The following is a 20,461-nucleotide window of genomic DNA, read 5'->3' as shown; positions in this document are numbered from 1 at the left end:
CTTAGTAACTTAAACTACTCCAGTTCCTGACTGGAGTAACTCTCTGGCAGCAATGCATGCTGGTTAAACGATCCACCTAATTCACCATGCAACACTTGATTGGGTGCATCATGCTCTAGCGAGCCCCTTTCATTTAGAATGGTATTGACTGCCAGTCCTCAATCTACCTCCTAGTCCCTGACATGTGTGTGCTGCTAGATTTGCATTTCAAAGACCTGCATGACCATGTGTTGTGTGGCTTTTGGGGAGAAGGGGTGCTGATCTTTCAAACATTCCCCCTTAAGGGGCTGCTGCACCAATGTAAAAAAAAAAAAAAATTTCCAGATGTTTAACCCCAGGGATCATGGTTAGAAGTTGTACGTCATTCAGATACCTGAAGTTTATGCTTCTAAAAGGCATAACATGCAACTTTAGCCTATTGCATTTTACTGTAACTGTTGTAAGATGTACAATTGCCTTTTAATCTATAAATGTTTCAGGGTAACCTTGTGTATGGCAACCAAGGAACAGAGAAAGACCTCCAAGATCTCGGTGGGAATATGGATTTGAAGGGAAAAGTAATACTCATGAGATCTGCACAGATCCCATTTTCAGAAAAGGTATATTGTTTGTATTGCACTTGTGTAATCCTCCATGCTGAGTAACACCATCAAATAAAGGAATTAATATTCAACATTGGCTGAAACTGCTCTCTATAACGGCAATATTGCTCAAATCATTCTGTCCCATTGTAAGGATGGTGTGGGTGTGTGGGGGTTTTTTTTTTTTTGTGAATGCACACGCTGCAGATTCACCTGCAGATTTTTCCGCATGGATTTACAGGTAAAGTGACCTGCGGTTTGACACCTGGACAATGCAACAGGTGTCAAACTGCAGCGGAATCTGCAGAAAGAATTGACATGCTGCGGACTTAAAACCACAGCAAATCCGTGCAGAAAAATCTGCGGCATCTGCACTGCAGTTTTGAAATCCCATTGCTTTGCACTGTACAATGCCGCCAGATCCGTAGCGTGTGCACATACCCTTAAGAAAATGGTCCCTTTAAGTACTTTGTTCCAAATCATTGTAACCTGTCAGCACAGAATGTCTGTAGTTACAGGCTCGCTCTGCCATGTTGCACACATTCCCACCTGCTTGTCTTTCCTCATTCTCACATTCGCTGCCTGTATGAAGCCAGAGCTGTCAAAACAGGAGGGTGGAGATGGTGGGGAAAGTGATTTTATCTGTCCCCTCCATGACGCACCGAGCACCTATACTGATTCTTTGAGGTAAAACCTTTCACTGACTGCATTCAAACAATGTTTTACCTCACAGAATCTGCTTCAGCCTTGCTGCTGGGAAGAAATGTTGCTCTCCCGCAGGCTCGCTCTGTCATGGGGGTTGTGCCGGGATGCTTTCAGTCATCGCTGTGGCTGAGCCTCAATGTGGAGCTGCTGTCAGTCAGTGCTGGCGGTGCAGTTACAGCCACTGCCCTCTATACACCACAGTGATAAGCTGTGGCAGTGCCACCTACGACTGAGAGCGAGAGAGTTGGGCAGATGCCAGAGTAAAGCGTGGGTCAGTTTCAGAACTGCAGGCTTGTGACGCAATGGGGGCCATTACTTGCATTAGTGTAAGCCTGACATGTCTCTTAGGTCAGAAATGCTGAGCGTGTTGAAGCAGCCGGGGTTCTCATCTACCCTGAACCGATGGATTTGTGGTTTCCTGATGGGAAATATAGTGATGACATTGAAGCTCCTTTTGGCCATGTGAGTGTTATTCTCAAGGCTCTTCTTACTGGATGTGTTTGGGCATAAGGCTTTAGCATGTGTTCTTTCTGGCAGGCTCACTTTGGTACTGGTGATCCTTTCACTCCTGGATTCCCTTCATTTAATCATACCCAGTTTCCACCCTCAATATCTTCAGGACTTCCTCAGATTCCAGTTCAAACGCTTTCCAGCAGCGATGGAAGACTCCTTTATGAGTAAGTCAGGGGTCTGTTATGGGGGGGGGGCTCTGTGCACAGGAGCTCGGAGCGAGTGAGACCTGACCAAGGACCCTCACTGGTAAAGTCCTGTTTATGAACCGTTCACACACAGCCAATGTCACACAAGTGTCAAGAGAAATTGTGAGTTCTCTGGCTGAGGATATTTTATCCGGTCATGTGAGATGCCAATAACGAAAGTCCCGCTTTCTTCTAGTAAGCTGCAGCGTGCTGGCTGTGTGGGCAGTGGGCTGAGCGGCTGTAAGATCAAGGTTCTGCTCCAAGTGAACAATACTATGGCCGAGAAGAAAATCTACAATGTGTTTGGTGTTCTTAAAGGGCTTGAACCAGGTAATGAAAGTCACACCTGGAACAACAAGGACATGCTTTCTAGTGTTCTCATTTAATAAATACACTTTATTTGTCTAGACCGCTATGTTGTGGTTGGGGCCCAGAGAGATGCTGTGGGTGTGGGAACGTGCAAGGCAGCTGTTGGGACGTCGCTGCTGATCGAGCTTGCCCGCATGTTATCGGAAATGGTTAAAGGTAAGGTTTTTATTTTCTTATATCAAAAGTTTAAGTTTTTGAAAACAAGCGATCAAAAGATCATGTCTGCTCGGTGCGCAAAACATAAGCCTTCACCCAACACAAGATCACAAAAAATGGAGACACTACAGGTCTCAGAAAACTGCAAACTCTCTTTTTTTTTTTTTTTTTTTTTTCTCGCAAACATTGAATCTTTTCACCAGTTAACTAAAGAATGTGGACATATTTGGTGTCTATGAAGTCTTAATGACCTGGAGAATTATAATGGCAGATCAGTTTGGAACCTGGAATTTTTGTTTTATTTTCCCACTTTTGAGTACTATAACCAATGAGGTAATTCAAAAGCACAACTCTTCCTGCAAAAAATAAGCCCTCACATGGCCATATTGATGGAAAAATAAAAGTTTATGGCTCTGGAAAGAAGGGGTGAAAAATGAAATCGCAAAACTGAAAAAGCTCCAGTCATGAAGGGGTTAATGGTTGTATGACAACTATGCAATCCAGATCTGTTAAAGGATATGGATACAATTGGATGTGTTCGTTTTTTTTATTTTTTATTTATTTTTTTTTTTTTTTTCTTCCCACTTTTGCAAATGGGCTTCATTTAAAAATTGTCTCCATTTGCCTTCTGAATCACTTATGATGTAACACTTAATGAGAGAAGAACTATGAAGCAAGCTGCCAAATTCTTGGGCAAGAAAACCCAACTGCAGAAATCTTCTTTCCCAAACTAGTATACATTTTAGAGGTTGTCCAGGATATGAAAACTTCGCAGACTATACGGTCATGCGCTTGGCCACTGACATGGGCATACTGCGTGATCATCATGCCACAAGTGACTTCAGTCTTTTCAAGTCAGCCTGGACAACCCATTTAACCCCTACTATGCCTGACATCTGACTCCCTCCCTTTGATGTGGGCTCCGGCGGGGAGTCCACATTTCCTGGGACACGTCGGCTGTTTTGAACAGCTGACGTGCCCAGAATGGCCGCGGGTGAAATCGTGATCCACCCATGGCTATTAACTAGTCAAATGCGGACAGCGGCATTTAACTCATGCTTCTGGACATCGGGCTGGAAACCTGTCCACTGGTAACCACCCCCCCAAAAAAAAAAAAAAAAAAAATTGCGTACACTGTGGGTTACCGGTTTGTTGGCATGACAACCAAAGGTCTCCTGGAGACCTCTATGGTTTTCACTGCTGGCTTGCTGTGAGCACCACCTGGTGGTCAGTGCTCATACCAAGAACACATCTGCTTTGTAGAGGCGATCTGATCATCATCACCTCTATGTAGCAGAGCCAATTAGGTTGTAGCAGCTTCTAGTCTCCCATGGAGACTATTGAAGCATGGCAAAAGTGAAGAGAATCTGTTTTGTAAAAATAAAGTTTAAATCACCCCCCCCCCCCTTCACCCCATTCAAAATAAAATACAAATCAAACAAACATTTGGTATTGCCTGATCTATCAATAAAAAAAGAATTGGCCTGATCGCTGAACAGCATAGCAAGAGTCAAAATGCCAGAAATTTTTTTTTTTTTTTTTTTTTCCCTAGTGCAGTTCCTGGTAAAACCAGTGGTGTCATTCAAAAGTGCAACTTGTCCCGCTAAAGTCCTCACATGGCCGTATTGACGGAAAAATAGTTATGGCTCTGAGAACGGTAGCAAAAACTAACGCAAAACCGAAAGGCTCTGGTCATGAAGGGGTTAGAGGGAATCAGTCACAAGGTTTTTGCTACACCATTTGAGAGCAGCATGATGTAGGCACAGAGACCTGGATTCCAGTGATGTCACTTTCCTCTGCTGCAGAGCCAGCAGTTTTTTTTTTTTTTTTTTTTTGATTGTGGTGCTCTATCACCTGCCCACACCACTGATCGGCAGCATTCTGTGTACACTGTCAGAAAGCTGCCAATCGGGGGGCAGGGTTATATGGAACTCATGAATGTGCTTGACTACCTGGCAGCAGGTTTACTAGTCCTCTATTCTCCTACTGATGGAGTGATTTTATCAAGTAAACACCAAGCAGCCCAGTAAGTGACATATTTCTGGAATCGCGATGTCTGTCTCTACAGTATGCCATTCTCAGATGTTATAGAAGAAAAACCTGGGGACTGATTCCCTTTAATGTAAGCGGTCTACCACACTCTGGATTCTGTAGACTTTTCATTTCAGTCCAGATAACCATTTTAAGACATTAAATTTGTTTTTATTTTTTTACAGAGGGTTATAAACCTAGACGGAGCATTGTATTTGCAAGCTGGAGTGCAGGGGACTATGGAACAGTTGGTGCAACGGAGTGGTTAGAGGTATTTCTTAGAAAATAATAGTTAGTTGTGCATGACGTGTCCAATCTCCTTGTCTTTCCCTAACTTTGAAATTGTTTTGAAGGACATTTCCTTTTATTAAGGTTTCAGCCCCTTACTGACATCTGCAGTACATGTAAGGAGCTGGCTCATGGGATGAGCTTGCCCCATACCTGACAGATAATGGCTGGGACCTGCCTCTAACAGCCGCTGATGGGCAGATCTCTGCCTGCAACGATTAACCAGTTATTGTTGCTATCAGTTGCATTAATGATGTCTGCATTGACGCTTGTCACTTTATGTGCCCAACGGCACCCCCTTGAAGTGATTATGGGGAGCCAATGGGTTGCTGTAACAGGGGGTAGTTTAGACTTGTGACTTGTTTCAAAACTGATTTTTGCTTTATAGGGCAATGCAGGCAATTGAAGGTTCAATTCCTCTAAGGAGACTAACAAATACAGGAAGTTTTTAATTTTTAAAAAATCTGAAAATTAAAATACTTGCAACACCCTTGCCTTTCTACCATGTGGAAAGGAAAAACAAAAAAAAATCCTTCATATCAAAGCTATGGCTTCTGTAGGAAGGGGAGGAAAACAAAATGCAAAAAAAAAAAATTACATTCAAGTGGTTAACTCGAAAAACACTGATTCAATGCTGGTCTTGATGGAAGACAGTGTTGGCGTCTGCTCTGGGACTAGACAAGCTGTAGGGCCATACCTCCATTCTTCCCCGGCCCTGCCTATTTTGGTGGAGATGGGAGACACTGGTGACCTTAAAGTTTTCTTCCTTCAAGGCTGCTCTTCAACTCTTTTTATGCATTATAATGAAATTGTTAGCTAATGTGTATGCATTGTTTTTAGGGTTACCTTACTACTCTACATCTTAAAGCAATATCGTATATCAGTTTGGATGCCATTATTCAAGGTATGTTATATGCCCTTCTGTTGGGCTCTAATGATTTACTTGAACTTACCGCTATAACCCAATAACTTGGGATTTTGTGACCTGTGCATTTCAAAGTTTTAATGTCATGTCTTCCTACCTGTTGCAGTTTTTATTTTATTTGGGTGGCTCACTTGCTAATTTGGGAATAACCTGGTAGATTTCAATTAAGCTTGTGAGATCAACTTTCCTAAGCAGTCTGTATGGGCACGGCATGTAGGCCATAGGAAGGTGAATGATTAAATGATACTGATATTGGTCTTCAGAGAAATCCACATCTTGTTAGATTATGTCTTCCAGGCTCTGGGGAGGAGGCTGCCTGGAAGATAAGTCTGCCTCCAGAGCTTATATTACATGAAGGGGGAGTTACCAGTGTGATGGTTACCAGGGATGTGTAATGGCAGCGCTCAGCTCTCACTGCAGAGCTGTGTGTGATTACACCTGACATCTGCAGCTTCCAGCTCACAGGCAGACAAGGCTGCAATATTGTTACAATACAGCAGAGCTTAGATACCTGCATAAAATGTGTTTGAAGAAGACAAAGTTAATTTCTCCTATTCGGTGTTGCTTGTCTCACTGGTAACTCCCCCTTCATGCAATATAACTGTCTCCAGAGATTATCTTCCAGGCAGCGTCCTCCCCAGAGCCTGGAAGACGTCATTTACGTAGTGTTAAAAGTTGATTTCTCAAACATCTGAAATGAGACATGCAGGGATCACTCTCCTCAGCAGTCTATCACCTGTAGGCCCATATTAATAGTTAAATCAAATGTGATGACAGGTACAAATTCATGTAGATTAGAGGAGCTGCAGACAGAGCTCATCTTCTCCCTTGCATCTGGCTACAAACTTATCAGTTGCAGCTGCCTTTTCTTGTGAGTAATGGGGAAAGTCTGTTAAAGGGGGCTTTACACGTAGCGATATCGCTAAAGCGTCACCGATTTTGTGACGCAGCAGCGATATTGCTATGTGATACTTGCCTCCGACCGACTAACCCCGCTTGCTGTCGCTGATCGCGTGATATCATCCAGGTCCATTTTTCGTCGTCTGCTTCCTGCTGGCGCCGACTAGCGACTCTTGCGGAGGATGTCATCACCGCATCTGAAAGGTAAGTAACAACCGCTGCTGCTCGCTGCTGAGATCTGCCTGTTTGGCAGCTCACTAGCGACCATTTAGCGATGCGCCAGCGATCCCGACCGGGTCGTATCGTGGTCGGGATTGCTGGTGCATCGCTAAATGTAAAGGGGGGGGGGGGGGGGGGGGGCTTTACCCTGAACACAGATTTTTACCTCTAAATTGAGAATCTTGGTAATGGCTGATCTGGCAGATAAAGTGGATTTCTCTCATAAGATGTATTACAAAGTTCCTTGTGTTAATCTGTACTATTAATGCAATAAAAGTAAACAGTTTATTTTTCCCTCCCTCCTCACAGGTTCTGAATCTCTGCAGGTATCTACTAGTCCACTTCTGCACAACATGATTGTAAAAATCCTGAAAGAGGTAATCAGACTGACTTAGAAAATCATCTAAAATGGATCTAACAAATCAACAAAGTGCAATAATTTCTTGCGTTTCTGTTCTGCAGATTCCTGATCCAGTGTCTAAAGGGCAGATGTCACCAAAGCTTAGGTAAGCCATTCAAAATCCCTTTCCATGCAGATATGCATAAATGTTCCCCTTTTGACAAAAAATCATACACCTACAAAGAATATCTCGTACATGGCAACTCCTGGGCGCATGGCCATCGCTGACAAATCCCAGGTTACTAGAACCGAAGTCTCTATCTGGGGCAGCTGCTGCGTGGCGACCTCAAAAACTCAAACATCAGGGGCGTGGCTATGCCATGAACTGGAGAGGACGCTGGCTAGGAGAGCTACAGTGGGGAAAAAAAGTATTTAGTCAGTCAGCAATAGTGCAAGTTCCACCACTTAAAAAGATGAGAGGCGTCTGTAATTTACATCATAGGTAGACCTCAACTATGGGAGACAAACTGAGAAAAAAAAATCCAGAAAATCACATTGTCTGTTTTTTTTTTTTTCATTTTATTTGCATATTATGGTGGAAAATAAGTATTTGGTCAGAAACAAAATTTCATCTCAATACTTTGTGATATATCCTTTGTTGGCAATGACTGAGGTCAAACGTTTTCAGTAAGTCTTCACAAGGTTGCCACACACTGTTGGTATGTTGGCCCATTCCTCCATGCAGATCTCCTCTAGAGCAGTGATGTTTTTGGCTTTTCGCTTGGCAACAGACTTTCAACTCCCTCCAAAGGTTTTCTATAGGGTTGAGATCTGGAGACTGGCTAGGCCACTCCAGGACCTTGAATTGCTTCTTACGAAGCCACTCCTTCGTTGCCTTGGCGGTGTGCTTTGGATCATTGTCATGTTGAAAGACCCAGCCACGTTTCATCTTCAATGCCCTTGCTGATGGAAGGAGGTTTGCACTCAAAATCTCACGATACATGGCCCCATTCATTCTTTCATGTACCCGGATCAGTCGTCCTGGCCCCTTTGCAGAGAAACAGCCCCAAAGCATGATGTTTCCACCACCATGCTTTACAGTAGGTATGGTGTTTGATGGATGCAACTCAGTATTCTTTTTCCTCCAAACACGACAAGTTGTGTTTCTACCAAACAGTTCCAGTTTGGTTTCATCAGACCATAGGACATTCTCCCAAAACTCCTCTGGATCATCCAAATGCTCTCTAGCAAACTTCAGACGGGCCCGGACATGTACAGGCTTAAGCAGTGGGACACGTCTGGCACTGCAGGATCTGAGTCCATGGTGGCGTAGTGTTACTTATGGTAGGCCTTGTTACATTGGTCCCAGCTCTCTGCAGTTCATTCACTAGGTCCCCCCGCGTGGTTCTGGGATTTTTGTTCACCGTTCTTGTGATCATTCTGACCCCACGGGGTGGGATTTTGCGTGGAGCACCAGATCGAGGGAGATTATCAGTGGTCTTGTATGTCTTCCATCTTCTAATTATTGCTCCCACAGTTGATTTCTTCACTCCAAGCTGGTTGGCTATTGCAGATTCAGTCTTCCCAGCCTGGTGCAGGGCTACAACTTTGTTTCTGGTGTCCTTTGACAGCTCTTTGGTCTTCACCATAGTGGAGTTTGGAGTCAGACTGTTTGAGGGTGTGCACAGGTGTCTTTTTATACTGATAACAAGTTTAAACAGGTGCCATTACTACAGGTAATGAGTGGAGGAACGAGGAGACTCTTAAAGAAGTTACAGGTCTGTGAGAGCCAGAAATCTTGATTGCTTGTTTCTGACCAAATACTTATTTTCCACCATAATATGCAAATAAAATGAAAAAAAAAAAAAAACCCCTTCCTGGTGGCTTACCTGGCGCTCGCTGGACCCCCTTGGACGTCGGGACCCCCTGGGCACCCCACGGCAGGTTGTGGAGCAACTTCTGAGAGCGGGGGAGACAAGGGTGGGTGGCTGATTACCCCCCCCCCGAGGCCGCAGCCATCTTGGACACGCAGCTCAGCCGCTGAGAGCTGCAGCGTCGGCTCACACCGGGCAGCGAAGATACCGGCTAACTATCTTGAGGAGGCGCGCGGTGAGTGCCCTGAAAAAGTGGGCCCCGCGCGTTATCCCTCTTCTATTAACGGCTCACTGTGCCGGCTGGTGCCATTACTTAGGGAGGCTTTGTATACCCTCCCCCTTTGCAGTTGTCTCTGTGGGGCCCCTCTCCCTCCCCTGGCCACAGGGAATTGGGCTGAATAAGATTGACATCCTCATAATCCCTGTGGCGTCCCTCTGTGGCCTGACTTGCGAGTAACTTATCAGCCCTGCTGTGACTCCCATTTGTTGTGGGTGATACCTGGACCACACGCTTTCAGCTGTTTCATTAGACCGCACTGCAGATGACCATGAGTCGACTTAAAAGGGTCAGGAGCGGTGGAAAAACTGAAGGAGTTTGTCAGACCTGACCCTGCTGAAAGTGCATGACATAATAGGAGCACTTCTCAAGTTCAGCGCAAAAATCGCCCTTCTGGGGGTGAAGATGAGATGGAACAGGAGGAATGGACTTACGCTGGAGTCACACACAACCATTAAAAAAATCGGTCCCATTTTAACGGTATGAAATCGCACAAAGAATTCTTGGCCAGATATCCGTCTGTCATCCCATTTTCCGGCAAGGAACCAATTTTAATCGCATCTAAGCATCAAATTGACATCCAATGCCTGATGCCCTATCCTGTAGACCTGGTGCGATTTAATCGCAAGTCACACGTTTGGTGCGTTTTCCATGCGTTTCTTTATCGCATCCATAGACTTGCATTGGGGAATCCGATCTGAAAATCGGATGCGATAAAAAATCGCATGATGTGAGCTGCCCCATAGAATAACATGGGTTCGAATGCAATGCGAAGCTTTTTTTTTTTTTTTTTTTTTTTTTTTTTTTTTTAAATCGCATTGCATTCGACCGTTTTAATCGCTAGTGTGACCCCGGCCTTAAAAGGGCATCTGAGCAGTTGATGCAAGCTCTCTTTGACCAGGACATCCCTGTTGGAAAAAACCGGATGTTTACAGAGGTGGGGAGACTTCATCAGGATATGCAAGCCATGAAGGGACGCATTACGGAGGTGGAGACGAGGATGTCCAGAGTGGAAGATGCCATTACACCTATGGAGGCTAAATTAAGGAAGGTGGCGGTCTCCATGAATGCTTGGAAGCAGAAGGCAGATTTGGAAAACAATATCCGCATTATTGGTCTGCCTGAGTGCTCAGAAGGTCGGCATCCTGAGCAGTTTCTGGAGGATTGGCTTAAGACCTCCTTGGGAGATGAATTCTCCATGTTTGCTGTTGAAATGGCTCACAGGGTCCCTACAAAATCCCTGCCTCTGGGTGCCCCACCTCAACCTTTCCTGGCACACTTGCTCAATTGTAAGGACAGATACCATTCTGCGTCTTGCACGACTAAAGTCCTATTAAGTTCAACGCTGTCGTTTCCATCTTTCCGGACTTTTCCATGGAACTGCAGAAGCAGCGGGCACAAATCATCGAGGTCAAGAAACGGCTCGGACAGAAACATTGTATACTCGATGATATATCCGGCCCGACTTCGGGTTGTTCATGAAGGTTCCTCTGTATTTTTCACGGATCCGGTGGAGGCGATTGAGTGGCTGCGGTCCCATGGGGAGCCCCTGCGAAGGAATCCTAATGTCACGGCTGTTACCTCGGATCCTTTCAATTGAAGGTCTAATTGGAGCTCTCTCGGCGAGTTCCCAGTTATCAACAATACTGGACGCTGTACTCGGTGATGGTATCCCCTTGTTTAATTTTTGATGGGGGCGTGAGACTGTGCTCCTATGTTACTAGGTTCCTGTTTTTTGTTCTTTTTCAAAAGTTTTAGTTTTTAAAGCTAATTGGGTAAATGCCGCAGCCGACGCCAATTTTGCTATCTGGGTGGGATCTCTGCACTTGGTTCGGGCACCATTATGCATCATATCCAGATAGACGGGAATGGGTTCTGAGTTGACTTGGAACGTAAGAGGCATAAAAACCCCTAGAAAGAAAATTAAGGTGTTCTCACAAACTAGACACTACAGTCCTCACATTGTGGCTCTGGTGGAGACGCACCTGACCAGGGAACCAGGGATACTATTCTGTGGGTACAGAAACCGTGGTGCAATGGTTTATACATGCTTTTCACACCAGCTATTCAAGGGGGGGTTTCACTATTTAATTCATAAAGATGTTCAGTGGGAAACCAGAGAGGCCCGGAAAGACCCTGAGGGACGACTTGTGTTTGCATGCGCTGATCAACTCTCAGAAATGTTATTCTTTGTATTTATATAGACATCGAGCTTCGCTTTGAATTACCCAGATACACATGTCATTTGTATGGGAGAATTTAATTAATTTGGTCATGAACCGTCATCTTGATAGATTGAGATTAGATGATGGAGTACAAAGTGGGGGTCTAATGTATTTTGGGATGCTCTTAAAGCTTATTTACGGGGTTGTTTATCCTCTACGATCTCTTACATTAAACGGGTGACATCGGAGGAGGATGGAGCGATGTCTGAAAGACTTGGAGGCGGCCTATATATCTGATCAAACTAGCAGTAATGGGTTAGAATGGCTGACTGCTCAAAGGTTATATGCTCAATATATTGACACCAAAACGAAACGTAAACTATTTTTTTTGCCCGGCAGTCTTATTTTGAGATGGGGAATCAGGCTAGTAAGTTTTTGGCTTACTTGGTATGACAGCATAATGTCACTAACACTGTTCTACAGATGCAGGATTTGGGTGGTACTTTGGTTTCCTCAACTGAAGAGATACTGAAATGCTTTTCTGACTATTATGGTTCATTGTACAATTCTAAGACTGGTATGGATGGCCCAGGGTGTCTAAATTATTTGTCAGATATAGTTTCCTAAGCTGAGTCCTACCCAACAGGCCTTCATGGATGCTGAGTTTATTTTGGAGGAGGTAGAGGATGCCATAAAAGATATGGCCTCTGGGAAGGCCTCTGGGCCAGATGGATTCCCTGTTGAATTATATAGGAGATACTGGCGCCCCTTTTGACGGTGTCGTGGGATTTGGGAGGGGGGATGTATGCCGGAATCCTTTTGAGGCCAATATAATAGTTCTTAAAGGAGGGGAAGGACCTTTTAGATTGTGGATCTTATAGGCCAATATCACTAGTAAATGTGGATTATAAGATTTTTACAAAAATTTTGGCCAAAAGAGTGAACTCAGTCATATTAGACCTTATACACTGACCAAACTGGTTTTATGCCTGGTAAGAGCACCTCTATTAATATCAGACTAGTCCAGTCAGTGGTCCAATATAGCTCTTTGGTACCAGATAATGAATGGGCATTGGCATCGCTGGATGCGGCCAAGGCGTTTGACTCTCTTGAATGGCCTTTTCTCCATGCATGTTTGCAGAGGTATGGATTTGGTGATGGATTCCAAAAATGGGTCAGTGTTTTATACATGAAGCCCAGGGCCCAGGTCATTGTGAATAGCTCCCTATCTGAGCTGTTTTCACTGCATAGGGGAACTCGTCAGGGATGTCCCCTTTCCCCAGCCCTTTTTGCTCTTGCTATTGAAGCACTGGCAATTCGTATAACATCTTCCCCCTAATGTTGCTGGTATAGAAATAGCAGGTCGGACGGACACCATAGGCCTATATGCTGACGATATGGTGATATTTATGGACAAAACGGAGGAGACTCTGACAGGAGTCGTCACTACTATAAATAAATTCAGTAAATATTCTGGCCTATACATTGGGAGAAATCTGCTTTGATGCCTCTTTCCCATGTTCCAATGCCAAGACTTGAGACTCTCTCTCCTTATTGCCCATTGTAACTAATTTTAAGTATCTGGGTGTCTATCTCTCAAGGTAGTAAATTTGATCTGCAACTCAATATACAACCATTGCTGGAGATGGTCAGAGGTAAACTCGCAATTTGGGGTAAACTTCCACTGTCAGTAGCCGGACATATCAATCTAAGACATTACTCCCCAATCTTAGTTACTTTCTTCAACATAGTGCAGTAGTGGTGCCCAAATCCTTTTTCGTTAACTTAAAATCCCAAACTACATCCTTTATATGGGGGAATGCCAGGTTTAAACTAACCACTTTACAGAGGCCCGGGAGGGGGGGGCAGCATTACCCGACTTCTTCCTATAGTATTTGGCTGGACAGGCCAAGGCCATAAGTTCATGGATGCCTGGAGGTCATTTCCCTAACTCTGAAAGTCATATGTTTCATGCTGCACAGATTAGTTGCCCACTGGGTTTTTTGGAAATGAGGAAAATAACTGTCTCGAGACTGTTACCCCTGCTTCGTCTGGCACGATCGATATGGAGACAGATTAAGGGGGTGGTTGGATTTGGGGATGATATAGCTGAAATGCCCCTATGGAATAATGACTACCTCCCGGTGCTACTTGAACATCCATCCGCTGACTTTTGGGCTCAGTATAGTGCCTCTACGATGGGTGATCTATATGATCATGGAACTTTGGTGTCCTTTGAACAATTACAAGTTAATCGCAATGTCCCGAGATCCCAGTTCTTCCGTTGTTTACAACTAAGGTCAGCTTTTCAGTCGCACATGAGATGTATAGGTATAAATAATGCCATTTCATCTCTACCCTTGATAGGGATCCTTAAATCACAGGGCCCTCAGGGTCTCATCTCCTCTCTGTATACATATATGTTGTCAGTGGGGACAGAATGTGCCTTAGATTCCATTAAAAAGAAATGGGAGAGGCTCATCCCAGATACACAGGGTGAGGAATGGAAAGTAATCCTGGAGTCGCCTATCTGGGTATCTCCGTCTGCCAACAGGATGATACAATTGTATATTAATCAATCATATTTGACTCGACTCTAAGATGGGCCAATACCAGTCATTGGAATGTTTGAGATGTCACTTAATAGACGCAGACTTTATTCATATGATCTGGTGCTGTCCTGTTGCGCAATTCTGGAGGGAGGTGACGTTATTAACATCCTTGGTACAAACCCCAGTTCCTCTTGAGCCGCTGATCTGTCTATTTGGAGTGTGGGATGAGGAGGCATGGGGTCAATATGTTGGGATTTTTCTACGGGAGATGCTGTTTCTGGCACGGAAGGTACTAGCATTACGGTGGATGGGAAATTCACCTCCTTCTCTTGGGTCCTGGAACACTTTGGTAAATTCGATTATTCCATATGAACGTACGCTGTATCAAAACAGAGGGTGCCCGGGTAAATTCGAAAAGATTTGGGAGAGGTGGAATTCCTCACCTCACTTTGCAGAGCGGAGATGTTGCATAGTAAATAGCTCATTATGTGGAAGTAGGCTGCGGAATAGTTTGTTTTTTGTAGACGTAGGTATGGTTTAGAAGATGGGCATGTTTCCTCATTGAAATAATAACAGGAAGCTATTGTGTGACTTAATTGGTATTATGTTCTGCTTTATTTATATACAACTGCTGCACACATTATGCTTCACACTTTTATCTGAGCATATGTTTTGTATCAAGCTTAACATCATATACTAAATGTGTGTATTATATAACTGTTTATGGTTTAATAAACAAATTAAAAAAAAAATAACTCTAACATCGTTGGAAAATTGTTACTGCTGGCAACAGCGGAACATTTAAGTGGCTACAGCCTGTGGTTTAACAGTAATGCTAGGTTTCCAAGCAGTCTTCCAAGAGTTATAGGACTGCTTGGCAGGGATGGGGGGGAGGTTTGGTGCAAGAGGCGAGAACCCCACTTTGTCTGCAAGAAATATTTGTAGGCTTTGACTTTCAAAAGGAAGCTTCAAGTATTCACTGAAGATGTGACTTTCTGGAAATATTTGTAACCTACTATGCATTGCTTTTGCTACTTTGAACTAGACCATCTAAAGATGCACCAGATTTGTTCTTGCTGTTAACATACATGTTTGAAGATTTATTAACTACTAGCTGAAGAGCCCAATAGTAACCAACTGTGGTTAGTTTTAACAAATTATAATGATATTACACATAAACTATGCATCTAATCCTATCCTGTGTGATACTGACTGCTGAGCCGTGTATCTAATCCTATCCTGTGATACTGGGCTCCCCCTGCAATCTGTCAGTGTGGTCTGTGTTGGCACGGTAATTATTTCCTGCTTTACAGAAGGACGATAACACCATAGAAATGATGAGAATAATAGGCCTCAGTTACCACAACTGTCTACAAAGAAAACTGTTGCTGATAGCAACCAATCACAGCTCATTTTTCATCTTTTAAACAGCTCTGGGACAGCGTGGCAAGTTCTGTGTTTTGACTGTTGTGGCTAGGTTGGTGTATGTGTGGTGAAATGTGTGCTGAGGGTGGTATGTGTGTTGAAGCACGTGGTAGTGTGTGGTGCATTTTGTGTGTTCATATCAGTGTGTGGTGAGTATCCCATGTCAGGGCCCCACCTTAGCAACTGTACGGTATATACTCTTTGGTGCCATCGCTCTCATTCTTTACGTCCCCACTGTTCACATCTGGCAGCTGTCAATTTGCCTCAACACTCTTCCTTTCACTTTTTCCCCATTATGTAGATAGGGGCAAAATTGTTTGAATTTGAACGTGTGGGGTTAAAATTTTGCCTCACAACATAGCCTATGACGCTCTCGGGGTCCAGACGTGTGACACTGCCAAATTTTGTGGCTGTAGCTGCGACGGTGCGGATGCCAATCCTGGACACACACTAATATATAATATTAAAATAGATTTAAATGGGGCTTCCACTTTCAGGAGTGTAGACCCAAACACCACAAAATAAGTGGAGCAGGTGCTCATCCTTACCGGGTCCAGCTTCCAAAATGAGGTCAGTTGTGGGGGATTTCTACTGTTTAGGCACATCAGGGGTTCTGCAAATGCAACATGACGCCCGCAGAACATTCCATCAAAGTCTGCATTCCAAATGAGCTCTCCCATGCGCCCAAACAGTGGTATCGGTGTACTCTGGACAAATTGCATGACATCTTTTGCGGACCAATTTCTCCTGTTAGCCTTGTGAAAATAAAAAATAGCGGGTTAAAAAAAACTTTTGTGGGGAAAAGATTTATTTTCATGGCTCAGCGTTTATAAACTTCTATGAAGCACTTGGGGATTCAAAGTGCTCACAACACATCTAGATAAGTTCCTTGGGGGGGTCTAGTTTCCAAAATGGGGTCACATGTGGGGGAGCTCCAATGTTTAGGCACGCAGGGGCTCTCCAAACGCAACATGGCAACCGCTAAATATTCCAGCATATTTTCCATTCCAAAAGTCAAATGGCGCTCCTTCCCTTCTGAGCCCTGCCATGCACCCAAACAGTGGTTTATGACCACATATGAGGTATCGGTGTACTCAGATCCTGAAATTTTTTGGGCAATTTATCCTGTTGCACATGTGAAAATGAAGAAATTGATGCTAAAAGAAAATTTTTGTTGGAAAAAATAAACGTCCAGTTTTTCCTTCCACGTTGGTTTAGTTCCTGTGAAGCACCTGAAGGGTTAAAGGGAACCTGTCACCACTCCCCCTGGGCATTTTTAAGCTAAAGAGCCACCTTCAGCAGCACTAAGGCTGCATTCTGTGAAGGTGGCTCTTCTTTCTGACTCCTAGTAATGCCAATTATCTACTTTTATAAATAGGTCCTCATACCTGTAATGTGTCCCATAGGTATGGTGTATCAGCCGCCTACCATCCGTCCATCATGCTCCTTGTCTTGTGTCTGGGTGCCACCCATCATCTGTCAATCATGCCCCTGTGCACCGCCTCCTGTTTTGTATTCCTGCACTGTGACTATTTCTCGGGCATATGCAGTGCACGCTGCCCGAGAGCAGACAATCAGGCTATTGCGCCTGTGTGTTGCGGAGGCCCCAGAACCCACCCTGCAGTGTTATGATGTATTCCCACTGCAGGGCTGGTGCCTCCGCAACACGCATGCGCAATAGCCTGATGTCAGCTCTCAGGCAGCGTGCACTGCACATGCCTGAGAACTCGTCACAGCACAGGCGCTGGAATACAAAACCTGAGGAGGCAGCGGTGCACAGGAGCATGATTGACGTGTGTGAGGGCCGCCTACCATCCAAGACAAGGGGCATGATGGACGGGATGGTAGGCAGCTGATACAGAGGGACACATTACGGGTATGAGGACCTATTTATAAAAGTCGATCTTTCAGCATTACTAGTGGTCAGAAACAGAGCCACCTTCACAGAAAGAATGCAACCTTAGCGCTGCTGAAGGTGGCTTTTTAACTGAAAAATGCCCAGGGGGGTGACGGGTTCCCTTTAATAAACTTCTTGAATGTGGTTTTGAGTAGCTTGAGGGGTGCAGATTTTAGAATGGTGCCACTTTTGGGTATTGTCTGCCATATAGACCCCTCAAAGTGACTTCAAATGTGAGGTGGTCCCAAAAAATTTTTTGTAAATTTTGTTGTAAAAATGAGATCGCTGGTCAACTTTTAACCCTTAACTTCCAAACCAAAAAAAATTTGTTTCCAAAATTGTGCTGATGTAAGTAGACATGTGGGAAATGTTATTTATCAACTATCTTGTGTCACATAACTCTGGTTTAACAGAATAAAAATTCAAAAATTTGGAAATTGCTATATTTTCACCAAATTTCTGATAATTTTTGCATTTGTGAAAAAAAAAAAATAAATAAATATACCACTAACATGAAGTACAATATGTCCTGAAAAAACACTCTCAGAATCGTTAGGATCCGTTAAAGCGTTCCTGAGTTACTACCTCATAAAGGGACACTAATGAGCTGGCCATTTTTTTGCAATTCTGACCAGTCAAAATGGGCTGGGTCATAAAGGGGTTAATCGTTTCTGCAGCAAAAACGCTTAAGCGCAACGTGGGCACACAGCCTAACAGGTGCCTAAACCTTTACACAAACCAAGATTTTTTTTTTTTTTTTTTTAATTTATGAATTGTAAGCACACTACCCAAGCCCACTTCCTACTACCCAAGGTGGGCAACACTTCAAACAACATGTAAACATACTGATCCCTACAGCTGTCAGCTGCCTCAGGATCAAGAAATGTATATGACTGAAGGATTTATAAAAGAAAAAAAAAAAAAAATGCTGCTTTATCACCAATGTTAAAAAACAAATACATAGAATAAGGGTACCTCAGACCAAATAATACACCAGAAGGTCAGCTACAGCAATCCAGAAATGTACAGGAATATATATGTGATCAATTTATAAGTTACAATTTATATATACCCAACACTATATAGTGCAATTGATTTGGTATTAAAGTGACAGTGCATTAAATAGCCACCTTAATATCCTTTTTGGCAATAAAGGCTACAAAATTACACACCTAAATATGCCACTGATTACTTGCAGTTCGGCATATCTACACTGTAGTGACAGTGCATTTACTTTGGTGGTATACATATAAAAAAGGTGACCATGTTAGCAGCAAACAATCAGCACGGTGGCTATACAGCCCATTAGTAGAGTTGAGCGACTTTAGTCGGATCGGGTTTCATCCACTCAATGCCGACTTTTATTCCCCATTGGCTTGCATTGGGGTCGGGTTTCGGACGAAACTCCGACTTTTGCCCTAGTCGGACCAGTTTCATCTGAAACTAATTTTGTTTCATGAAACCCGATCAGACTAAAGTCGCTCAACTCTACCCAATAGTAATGGCCAATAACCCCTGGAAGAAGCGTAGGCGAAACGCGCGTCGGGGTCTGAAGTGTCAGCGTGCCACTTGGTGTTATTATTGTCCAGCAGCCGGGATAAGGTGGCTATTTAATGCACTGTCACTTTAATACCAAATCAATTGCACTATATAGTGTGTTGGGTGTATATATAAATTGATCATACATATATTTCTGGATTGCTGTAGCTTACCTTCTGGTGTATTATTGGATTTGAGGTACCCTTATTTTATATGTATTTGTTTTTTAACATTGGTGATGATAAAGCAGTGTTTTGTTTTGTTTAAACCATTCCTTCAGTCATATACACTTCTTGATCCTGAGGCAGCTGACAGCTGTAGGGATCAGTATGGTTACATTAAATTTATGAATGTATTAAACTATAATTGTGCTTATTGAAGTTTTACAATGTTTGATCATGTGTATTGTCTTCAGTTATGGATTTGCCATGGATGATGGTGCATACCCCTTCCTTACATATTCTGGCATCCCATCAGCATCTTTCCGATTTCAGAAGGTAAAGTATTTTTTGATTACCTAACTGGGGAAGACTCAAGGCTAAGGCTAGTTTCACACTAGCGTTGCCAAGCTCATGGCTGCTGCTAAGCTCTGCCCATGGCTGCGCCCCCTTTAGTCAGCTCCTCCTATGACGCTGCATGCCATCAGCGTACCCTATATTTAGCGTTGGGTACACTGGCTGTGCGCTGGTATGTTTTTGCCGGCGCTTGCGCCCTCTTTGCACTATGCCGACATGCGCCAAACGATCTGTTGTATTTGTGCGCTCGGCGCAGCGCAAAAAGGCTCATGCGCCGGCAAAACCATGCCAGCGTACCCAACGCTAAATATAGGGTACACTGATCGCATGCGGCCATAGGAGGAGCTGACCGGAGGAGGTGCGGCCAGGGGCGGAGCATAGCAGCAGCCCTGCACTGCGCTTGGTAACGTGAGTGTGAAACTAGCCTAAAGTGGTGTTTAGTATTTTCTACTGTACTACATGTAATTTATCTGTACTGCTTTTTCTATTATAGGAAAATAGAAGCTATGCGTATCTTGGCACTGATGACGACACTCTTGAGCATTTTGAGAAGTTGGTTAATATCAACAGTATGTGTAGGACAGCTGCAAATATTACAGGCCAGATAATTCTCCGTCTAACACATGACCACAAGCTGCCGCTGGACTTCACTAAATATACAGGGGAACTGCTTACAAGAACAATGGATCTTAACAAGCAAAAGGATGCACTAACTGTACGAAACTTTTAGTTTTTATATAATGGCTGCACATTACAATGTTTTCAGCTTTGGCACCTTTACAGGATGTATAGTCATGCACATCTGGCACACAGGGCAACAGGTGGGCCCCTCTACAGGGGTAGTATTTGGAAGAATCCTGTCACTAATCATTTTCTTAGTAACACTAAATTCATTATATAGGAGTATAGATGGATTTGTGACTGAAGGTAAAACTTGCACATAGCTGAACAGTGGTTTCTTATAGTCAGCGTTACTGAATGGCCCTTGTCACCCCAGTCTGACAC

At 43.8% G+C, this 20,461-nt stretch overlaps 1 protein-coding gene across 1 annotated transcript in view; it reads left to right on the top strand.

Annotated features, from left to right (window-relative positions):
• Nucleotides 1-20,461, top strand: part of TFRC (transferrin receptor) — a 56,773-nt gene that overhangs the window by 31,747 nt on the left and 4,565 nt on the right. The window contains exons 7-17 of the mRNA XM_073589368.1: nucleotides 480-599; nucleotides 1,635-1,748; nucleotides 1,824-1,963; nucleotides 2,181-2,314; nucleotides 2,393-2,509; nucleotides 4,726-4,811; nucleotides 5,669-5,732; nucleotides 7,182-7,249; nucleotides 7,335-7,378; nucleotides 19,357-19,438; nucleotides 19,950-20,171. Of these exons, the coding sequence (XP_073445469.1) occupies nucleotides 480-599; nucleotides 1,635-1,748; nucleotides 1,824-1,963; nucleotides 2,181-2,314; nucleotides 2,393-2,509; nucleotides 4,726-4,811; nucleotides 5,669-5,732; nucleotides 7,182-7,249; nucleotides 7,335-7,378; nucleotides 19,357-19,438; nucleotides 19,950-20,171 (1,191 nt within the window). The remainder of the gene's footprint in view (nucleotides 1-479; nucleotides 600-1,634; nucleotides 1,749-1,823; nucleotides 1,964-2,180; nucleotides 2,315-2,392; nucleotides 2,510-4,725; nucleotides 4,812-5,668; nucleotides 5,733-7,181; nucleotides 7,250-7,334; nucleotides 7,379-19,356; nucleotides 19,439-19,949; nucleotides 20,172-20,461) is intronic.

This window comes from Dendrobates tinctorius, unplaced genomic scaffold (genome assembly GCF_039654945.1).
Source record: "Dendrobates tinctorius isolate UK_male_01 unplaced genomic scaffold, ASM3965494v1 ptg000107l, whole genome shotgun sequence".
NCBI classification, from domain to species: domain Eukaryota; kingdom Metazoa; phylum Chordata; class Amphibia; order Anura; family Dendrobatidae; genus Dendrobates; species Dendrobates tinctorius.
This window is presented reverse-complemented; position numbering and strand designations above follow the sequence as displayed.